The sequence below is a fragment of the Pempheris klunzingeri genome, chromosome 15 (assembly GCF_042242105.1).
Source record: "Pempheris klunzingeri isolate RE-2024b chromosome 15, fPemKlu1.hap1, whole genome shotgun sequence".
NCBI lineage: Eukaryota > Metazoa > Chordata > Actinopteri > Acropomatiformes > Pempheridae > Pempheris > Pempheris klunzingeri.
Genome location: NC_092026.1, coordinates 16043849 through 16054214, shown reverse-complemented (window position 1 = coordinate 16054214; position 10366 = coordinate 16043849). Strand labels below are relative to the sequence as shown.

Here is a 10366-nt window from a genome sequence, read left to right as displayed (position 1 = left end):
CACAGGCCCCCCACCACCTCCACTTTCTTGCCCCTCAGCGGACACCGTAGAGGTCATTCCTTTGCGCTCACCTGTCCCAGCTGGAGCCCCATCCGACTGCTAACATCAAGCAGCTCCTTCGTAATGCAAAAGTAATCTTACTTAGATTAGTTATCAGCTGTGCTCTCATCTCACACCGCGTCTCAAACTTTCTACACTCACTTGCTCTCTTACGTTTCCTTAATTCTGCCATTTTGGGGCACCTGTAGCACATTTCTTCTTCTATTACTCTTTTTATAGAGAAGCTGCCTCGTTCAAGACAGTTACTCCACCTAGTGGTGAGACTAAGAAGTACAATACAGTCCAGCGCAAGTTCCATGTGTGGGCCGTATTACAATACATTTTTAGAATTTACTGCGGGAAATTGGACCACGGGCCGCAGTTGGCCCGCGGGCCGTAGTTTGGACACCCCTGGTCTAGATGTTGTCAAGGAAGCTATTTTTTTTTATTGTGCAAGTACAGCACAGACACAGCATCAACACGTACAACACACATAAATAGACAGGTGTGAGGAAAGAATTAAAAACACAGAAAAATGAATACATAAGAGTTAATTATTTACTTAATTTAAAGAATAATGTTAAAAAGTTATGACAGCATTGAGGTTAAAAAATTAACCCGATCAAAACAAAACCAAAAAAAACGGCTCATAATAATAAGAATAACTTTCTCACTAAAGTTATTCCTGAGACGTAAAGGACACGACATCCGATGGCCCCACGTCAATCGCTGTCAGTATAATTGCTGCATGTTCAGAGTAACTCAACAGGCTACATTATAGTACAGTATGTCTATTAGTGTGTGCTTTCATTTTCATTGTCTCTTTTCCAGTTTCCTTTCCTTCAGTTGCTCAGGCTCAGACACAGTTTGGTGCTGATCTGTTAGTCTAAACGAAGCCCAGCTCTCAGGAGGAGTCAGTGTGATGTTACACTGTCTGTGTGGCTAAATGACAGGCCACTGATCACTGCCACACACCGTCCTCGCTACCACACAAGCTCGTCAGGAAAACTACTCCTAAGCTGATAAATACATACACAATAAATATCTGACCACAACAAAGCAATTTTTTGAAGACGCAGTTGCAGTTCAACACCGCTTGTAACCAGACGTATTCACTGCAGACATTTTGACGTATGGTGGGGGTGTACTGGGACAACGGAAGAGGTTGAGCCCTCTTCATGTTTTTTTAGCAACATGGTCTGTCAAAATGTCCACTGTGGAAAGGGCCCGTCGCTATAATGTATGTTTAAGCGTTACGTAGTAGCTAAAAACAAGTATAAAGGCAAACGTTGCCACTGTGATGGTTTCACAGGTCACCACCACGGAATAGAGGGTTATATGGTGTTAAGGACAGCAAAAGTATGAAGGAACACACATTCTCTCTATCAGCTTCATGAGATCGTCACCTAGAGTGGTTTTCACTTGACATGTGTGCCTTGTCAAGAGTTCATTTGTGGAATCTGTTGCCTTCTTAATGCATTTGACGCCATCACTTGTGTCGTGCAGTGGTGGGGTTGCAGCTCTATACAGTTTAAAAGAACCACTCAAACAAGTAAAGACAAACAACGGCCCATCATCTATTCAACACATGCTGATCAGTCAATCTTTAAATGTATCCTCGAGTGCAGTCGTGAAAAAACCATCAAACGCTATGATGAAACTGGGAAGGAAGACCAAGAGTTCCCTCTGCTGCAGAGGAAGTTCAGCCTCAGAAACCACAAATTCACAGCACCTCAGATTAGAATCCACATAAAAGCTTCACTGAGTTCAAGTAGCTGACACACGTCAGCATCAGTTGTTCAGAGGAGAATCAGGCCTTCGTGGTCGAACTGCTGCAAAGAAGCCACTACTGAGGGAGAACAAGAAGAAGAAGAGAATTGCTAAGGCCAAGAAACAGACCAGAAATCTGTACTTTTGTATGTTTGTCACATAAATCTGCTGTTATACGTACTTCAGAAAACACGACAAAGGCCTTCAGTAATTTCACTCAAGCATCAATCATCAGTGATTAAAACATGTACACAATAAGCATAACGGAGAGCTAGTAATGTAGAAACTAAACCAAAGAGGACATCTAGTGGGGGAATGGAGGCATAACAAACAATATGTCCTCAAGACAGGAAGCTCTACACTCACTCACAGACACAGTGGCACTGACGGGACGTCATTGTTTCTGGAATAAATACCAACCGAACTGAACCTCAGGTGCAGCGTGTATCACTGGAGGCAGCCATGTCACATGTTTCAGCATCTCAGACATGAGAAATATCCAGGTTATCCTAACAGTTAGTGATCAGTCCAGTAAACCTATTTTAGATTAGTTTTCTAAAAATACTTTTCCTTACCTTCCTGGATTATTATTAATGGATTAATGCACCTTGGGGACATTATTTGGAATTACTTCCATGATCAAGAGCAGCAAAGTGAAGCAAAGGGAGGAGGATGTAGTAGCTGTATGAGTCAGACCGGATCTTTCACCCAGGAAACCAGTTTATTATTCATTCAATTATCAGTTTGCAGTCACTGTTTGGTTAGTTGGTAAGTCAAACACAAATAGCAAAGTTATGGTGCAATAAACACACAATGCACCCTTTCAAACATGCACCTGTGCAGACATAGCATCTGTCTATTCATAATTCTAGCATTCTTTTGGGACTTGTATATTTTACCATGAAGAAGAAAGAGATAACTGAGAACATAGAAACAAACAAACAAACATGTGGGAACATGTGTGCTGCTGCAGGTTTGAGTTTCCTCATTTGTCCATGTGATTGCAGAGGTGTGTCTTACATATGATTGGACAGCTCTGGCAAATACTTATATGCGTACGGTCCAGCCCTCCTACCAGTCAGCCTTCGCTTCGTTCCAGTTCCCACAGAGAGCCGCCTGCAGCGCTTTGCTTTGTGAAGAACTTTAGCCTGTTTGTGTTATTTTGATATTAAACAGCTTGAGGCTAAAACGAGAGCAGAGATAGTTGTAAATGTGGCGCTTTGTAAACAAGAAGCACGTTTCCCTCTGTTTTTTTTTTTTTTTGACTGGGACCACAGGTTGAAGGCCTTGTTTAGGATTCTTAGTTATCCTTTTCCTCGTTTTGCTGCTGAATCTTTTATAAGTGAAATATCTTCAAGAAGGTCTAAGATCTAAGAAGGTCATTACTGGGAGCAGACAGAGTGGGTGGACTGTGTGCTGCATGTTATTTCCCTTGGGAGGAACATAACAATGAATATTGATCGCTCATGAACAAACCGACGTTCTGCTCCCTTCAGGTTTCCACTGCTGGGTGTATAACATCGAATAAAACCCAACACTACGCAGCATCACTGCCATGACAGGCTCTAATCACTTTAAACTGGTGCACACAGCCTATTGGATGAGGTGAGATGTTGTTGTGGGAATGAACATTAGAGGGCAGCCTTTAATAAGCAGAGACACAAAGCTGGAGGAGCACCTGACCTGTGCATGTTGTCATACCATTGCTTGTAATGATGCTTGTTGTCTTTATGGCAAAGCATGTTATAGATCATTGACTGTCAGATGACCTCAGAGCCCTGAACTACGTCTGCAGCGCGTGCAGATGTTCAATGCACGACAGTTACAGCAAAGATATTCACTTTCTCTCGGCTCAGACTGGAGATCAATGTGTTGTGTTTAATACTGAAATTGTGGGATTTATATTTGGGAAAACAATCTCTGTTAGATGGATGATGACCCCTGAAGTCAGCGTCACTGTCTGTGCTACAAGTGTATCCAGGCAGACAGTTACACAGTAAACACACTTAGGTTTCACGGTTCTAAGCTTTTGTGTTCAGCTACAGTGTGCGTGTCTGTCTGTGGCCGTGCAGCGAGGAGAACGAATGGAAAAAGAAACAGAAATGATGAGAAGGCAATTCAAAACATATTTGTAAAAGTACTTTTATTTTCGGAGCCCTCAAGCACGTAAAAAATAATTTCATTCTTGAAAAATGATACATCTGAGTGGCAGCTCTTTTTCAAGTACAGCAGTTTGACCATTGGCTGTGCAGTGGATTTCTTCATTGTTAAAAAGAGATATCTTCCATATCAAAATACATGTTGTGTGTCTTATCCTTGGAAAGCACTGAGCTGTAAGTGGCATTTGAATGAAGCGAGAGTGGGGTCGACGCTTCACTTTTTGGGACTGAGAGTGACTTTTAGTACCTGAATTTGTTGGCGTTGCTCAAGCAAACTTCCACAGATCAAAACAAGTCTGAGATGCTTAACAAATCTATAACTATAACAAATCTTATTTTGTGGACTAACATCTTGAGGAAACAGGATGAAAAGGTGTCAAAAACCCTGACCTGGTTTGAATAGTATCAAGGATATAAGATGTAAACATTACAAAAAAAAATACAATTTACATATGTACAAAACGCTGGGTCCTGCCCACAGTGAGTTTTCCTCTTTGGGAAGCAAATATGTGGTCTTGTTAAGGCACTCACTAACAATCAATAACTTATTTCAGACAGATCGAGGAAATGTCTTAAATACAGACTACTATAATTTAACCAGTGTCATTCATATTCACAAATATGTACAAAATCCACCAACAATCATCTGTTTTCCTGATGGAGAGGCACTTTTGAGAGACATAATAAGTTCCTGTAGGAACAAATTTGCGATACCTCATGGGGATCAAATGCCATGAAGTATGAAGGCACCACACATACACTACGTCCCTTCAGGTTTTGTTTCATTGGTTTGGGCCGGATACACAAAATGTCCACTAGTGAGGGGCCAACTCGTGCTTCCTCTGGCATGCTCCAGGCATGATCCCGGGGTGGGTCTGGACACAAAAGCGGCCTACATGTGCCTCTTCATGTGGAGGGCCAGGTGGTCCGAGCGGGAAAACGCACGCTCACACAGGTGACACTGAAAGGGTCTGTGTCCGGTGTGCTTCCTGAAGTGACGGGTCAGCTCATCTGACCTGGCAAACTTCCATCCGCAGCCTTCCCAGTTGCAGTGGTAGGGCTTCTCACCTGAGACACAAGACAGAGAGGACTTTAGAACACAAGCTACACGGTGCATGAACAACATCAAATATAGCTGATACTCGAAACAGATTGATTTTGGCCTCATTAATGTGCTCACCCGTGTGTGTTCTCATGTGGGCTTTCAGATGGGAGCTCTTGGTGTAGGTTTTCCCACAGCCGGGGAACTCGCAGCTGTGCGTCGCCGCGCGTTTTCTGGCCCACGACCTGCGGCCTCGTTTCTGTTTGACGCACCCCACCTCATCCTGTGCGTAAAACTCCAGCAACGACGGCGACGAGGGAGGCGTGAGCATCATCCCCTGCATGGAGGCCGGGTGGTGCTGCTGGTGAACGCGGACAGGCTCTCTGTTCAGGCTGTACTGTCCTTGAAAGTGGGACTGGTGCGCGTACTGCTGCTGGTAGGGCGCGCTCATGTACTGGTTTTGGAGATGGTGTTGATTGGGATGGTGAGTGCTCATTTGCGCCAAATGACAGTCCGTGCGTCCCGCGGGATGCTGCATGGGGTGCGCACCGAAACCAGTTGGAGCTGCAGCCTGGTGGTGCGTAAAAGCTGCTGGGTGCACGGAGCGCATCTGGTGCCTCTCATACATCTGCCCCATAAAGTCCCCTCCACCAGCGGCCATCATACAAGACTGACCCACAGGCTCGGTTTTGATTTTGTATCCAAGCGGTGGGGGGGATGTGGCCGCTTGGTGCTGAGCGGGAATGGTGACCGGATTCAGCGCTTGCAGCTCGGTGTACTCCCGCCCGTCCATGGCCTTGCCCGCGCTTTCCGGTGAGCTCTCTCCCGGGTAGCTCATCTCTGGCGTGAGAAGCTCCGCCATGAGACTGCGCACTGGTCCCGAGCCGCCCGTGAAGCTGACGGTGCCGTGGTAGCTCTGCGCGGCCAAATGAGCGGGAGGGTGGTCGCTGTAGTCTGCCGCAGAAGCGCCGCTGCAGCTCTCCGGTGACTCCGGCAGGGAATACGCGCACTGCGGCGGAGAAATGCTCCCGCTGTTGCTTCCAACGTCGGAGCCGATCGTGTTCGACAAAATGAACTCGAGGTCCAAGAATTTCCCCAACTCGTCCTCGTCCTTGGGAGGAGACTGCACGATGCTGAACTCCACTTCGATGAGCGGGTTGTCTGCGCCGCTCCGTGCGCACTCATCCACCTTGCACTGCTGCACAGGAGCACATTTGGAACAAGTTTGAAAAGTTGTCTATTGTGGACCAACCAATGATCAAAACCTACAGGATAATAAAGCACGACTTTTTAACAGAAATAAATATACTTACAGTGCCGAACTGTTTTTCTTCCATCCTTGGAAACGATGTGATGGCAGCAGGCATCAGTGCTTCAGCCACAGCCATGCCGACCGGTTAGAGGACAACAGAAGGAGAGTTTAAAAGAGACTTCCCTCTCTGTCCATAGAGCGACTGTTTGGCAGCGATGACAGCAGACGAGCTGGTCAGGTTTCAGAGTGTGAGTATCAACAGTGCTGACGGAGCTGCTTATAACTACTTCACCAGAGGTGGAGGTGTGGCTTCAACCCCCCTCCTCCCCTCCCCTCCACTCCCCGTGCGCACACACACACACACACACACACACACACACACCTCCCCCACGACAGCCAGTAGCGCAAACAAACATAAAATTACATTCAGGTGCGGCGAGCAGGGAAGTTACAGAGGAGCATAAAATATGAGCAGCAAAAATCATTCATGCTTTCATGTGAATGGGTGGATGCGAACACCACTCTGCATCCACGCGCTGACGGAGATTAAAGACACAACTTTCCTCCTTTTTCAGCCTCACCAGAGGGTTATGTGTAAAAATCTACATGTTCCCCAGCTGTATGTTCAGCCTCTAGTGAGACACGAGCGTGTTTGAGGTGTGAGGATTTCACATCTAGTCCCCCCAAAAGCAGCAGTGCATCTTCTCTGTCACGAGAAACCAAACATTTCCCCCTGAGGCATTCAAAGGAGGGGGGGGGGGACACCAAACCTGGTGGAAATGAGGAAACCGAGTCAGAAATTCCAGTGCGTAAAAACTCCTTCTGGATGTCTCACCGTGCCACTCGAGCTACAACATTTCTTGAAATATTACATTAAATAATATGAATCTTTTAAAGCCAAGCTGTCATCTTTTTTTTTTTTCCAGCCACTGGACCCAGCAGAGAGCCTGTTTGGCAGAGACATGTCTTTTACAGTTTCGTCCCGGCCTCTTCAAACACTCCGTGCCTCACACGTTCTTAATTTGTCCTGACTTGATCCGCGCATGTTTAACACAAACACAAACGTGTGAAACGGCGGCTCATCGAAACAACCTGTTAATCTGGATGTCAACAAAGGACTACATGTTTCTGTAATGAGCCTCCCCCCAGCGGCCCCGCGGTCCCCCGTGGTAATGTACAGGTGGATGGCCGCTGAGGGAGGATCATCATCATCATAATCATCATCTTTGACTCTTTATTGAAGTTGGTGAATTTTGATTTGGTTGGAAAAGTCTAAAGTCTTCTCCACATTTCCAAATGGCTTAGATTGTACACTTTCTGTTCATGTAACTTCCCAACATGAAGGCCTACGTAGAGGTTCAAAGGCCTCCTCACACTGACAGGAGGAAGTGTCATGGGGGGGGGTGGTATGGTTTTAATAACTGCTATCAGGTGTAGAAAACCCAAATACATCTGTGAAGGACTTTTTTACAATTCTGTTAGTCCACATTTGTCCAGTGGGTCACATAACACACGAGATGTTTCTCTATCTGGTGTAATAATGATGCTTTATGGTCATTTCTGTATTTCATCAGCTTAATGAAAAGAAAAGTAGGTTGACTTTTTTTTATTTTTTACACATACAAACAATGAAGAAATAAAGCCAGTGTCAGAGCGACATTTTACATAAAACTAAACTTCTTTGTGCCTTCCTCTCTCTCTCTCTGCTCCTGCAGTGGCTGTGAGAGGCAGCGTCCTGCAGCTCTCTGCCTTTATACTCTGTTATTTTTGACCGGCCGGGCTTACGCAAAACGAATTCCGGTTCAGTCTTCGAGCCAAGTGGAAATGGACTCTTTCCTGAGGAAAAACTAGACACTTGCTTCCTCTACTTTCACTCTGCAGTCACCTCTAGATGCTTAGCCGAGGACACGGACGCGGGGCAGCCCTTGTGCTCATGTGCTGAGTGACTTTTGTTTTATGGATCATATTTCTGTCATGTTTATTCAGGACATTTTGTGTTGGGCCTACTACTTGGTAGAACTAAACTAAATAGGCCGATTAGAGAGTTTCTGTCTCATTGTCCTTCAGAAAAAAATCCACACACTGAAATATGATTCAGTAAATATCCAAAATGAAACCCAGAGAAAAATGCGACCATCTCCCCCACAGAGATCCTCTATCTTGTTCTATCAGAGCATTATCAAACCCAGGTCATGTAAGAAGCGACTAGCCAAGAATAGAGAGACAGATACAGATAAAGGATCGCCCTGGGCTCAGGTTTCTCCTTTTGTGACTCTCTTTTCTGAAAGGGAGGAAGTCTTCCAGCTCAAGTGTTTTCTAAACACAATTACTTAAGATTACAGTTAGGCAGACGGACACAGAGCCAAGGCTTCTCATCCTGGATACACTCAAATGTTTTCCACGTGAAAGATTAAAAAAAGTGGTTTATCTCGCTCAACTGTGTTTCTAAGTTGAAAAATCAAAAAAAAATTTTGTTAGACTATTTTATTTTTTGTTCACCGAAGCGTCGTTCCATTATCTCGCCTGGCATCTTGAGATGTTTCGTCGCTTCTAATTCAAATACTGATGACTTACATGGGCACACGTGCTAGATGTTGCGTCTCTGGTCCACCTCAACCCGTTCTTCTCCATTGTCGCTCTTCCTCTGCTCCCTCTCCATTCATACAACAATACTGAAATTAAGTACTCCGTCATTGTGATTGACTTACTGCAGTGATTCCAAATCCACGGGGTACTTTCTGGAAAGACTGACTATCTCAACTAATTAGATAAAATACACACACATTAAATCCATCTGTATATTGAGTCAGCTGTTGTCGCCTGAACAGCCGTAGAGTAAGTAAGCTTATCAAGTAGCTTAAACAGGCCAGTTAGTTTAAAGTGATGCATAAATGATTGAAATAGTTAGCTAATGGATAAATGGATGAAATGATCCAGGCTCTGAACCTGACTTATTGTCTTCGTCCTCCTATTTGCTTTGATGCTCAGAACAGTTACAGGAACCTTCACAGGAATCACACAGCCGTGTATGAGGAACCTGAGACTTTGCACCCTGTAAACCAGTTTGATCGGAAGCTCATTGCTTGCGTGCAAGTGTGTGTGCTGGCATGCTCACACAGATGCGCTGTACAATCATCCTCTCATTCAGAGGCACGCATGTCCATACTTACACACTGCTTTGTGTTGTAGCCGTGCTCAGAACAGCCAGGAGCAATCTGTTTAGCAGAATATGGGGACACAGAGACAAACACACACACGCCAACAGCAATTATCCTCCATCACACACAAAGTGGGGGGAAACCCAACTGTTATCTTAGATAAATATGCCGCCTTGCATGGCATGAAACAGCAACAAAGTGATTAGAGAGGGGAAAAAAGTGAGTAAAACTACAGCACAGAGACCGGCTAGTTACTTTCTAGAGATATATCAAAAGGAGGTCGGGAGGAGAGGAAACAAGAACAAACGCAAACCGATGAGAAGAATCATGGGAAAAAAGAATAGCAATAACATCAGGCCAGCAGCCCTGTAATCAGTAATTCTGTTCTTCCTGAGGCCAGAGATTGACGCCTGTTGGGTCAAACAGTCTGGAAGACTCCTAATGGCTGCGCTGGGCCAGATGGAATGTGGACTACAGGATTTTAAGGCTTTATTGGTTTCCAGTGGGCAAACAGATTTATTCAAACACTCACAAAACACTGCACCTCATATAGATTACTCATAAAATATGCACAATGTAGATGAAATGGTGAATTACACTGACATATTATGTATATTTCCTGATGTAAAAACAACATAGAGTACAAATAAAATCACGTGGCTCATTTAACGGTATCCCATATGGTAACAAACTCACTTTTTATACCAAACAAAAGGTCATTGCCAAAGTGGTTAGCCACCAGTGGTGTTAAAAGGTTTAGCCACCAGTTTTTAAGCAAAAGCTTAAGGCAGCTAAATGGTTTAGTAGCATTCAGCGCTAATGAAGCCATTAGCAGCTAGCTGATAGCCTAATGAGATGCGGGGTTGCCACATACTTAGCAGCATGCTGATTTACACATCGTGTGTGTGATCAGGATCAGGAGTAATTAGGAGCTGGAATGATAAAG

At 44.8% G+C, this 10366-nt stretch overlaps 1 protein-coding gene across 1 annotated transcript; it reads right to left on the bottom strand.

The window, feature by feature from the left end:
- Nucleotides 1–3935: 3935 nt before the first annotated feature.
- klf17 (Kruppel like factor 17) lies at nt 3936–6495 on the bottom strand. Its single transcript, XM_070845564.1, has 3 exons — nt 6324–6495; nt 5149–6208; nt 3936–5036 (listed from the first exon to the last, which is right to left on the bottom strand). Exons 1-3 carry the CDS (start codon nt 6396–6398, stop codon nt 4861–4863), a joined length of 1311 nt encoding a protein of 436 aa, XP_070701665.1. The 5' UTR covers nt 6399–6495; the 3' UTR covers nt 3936–4860.
- Nucleotides 6496–10366: the final 3871 nt, after the last annotated feature.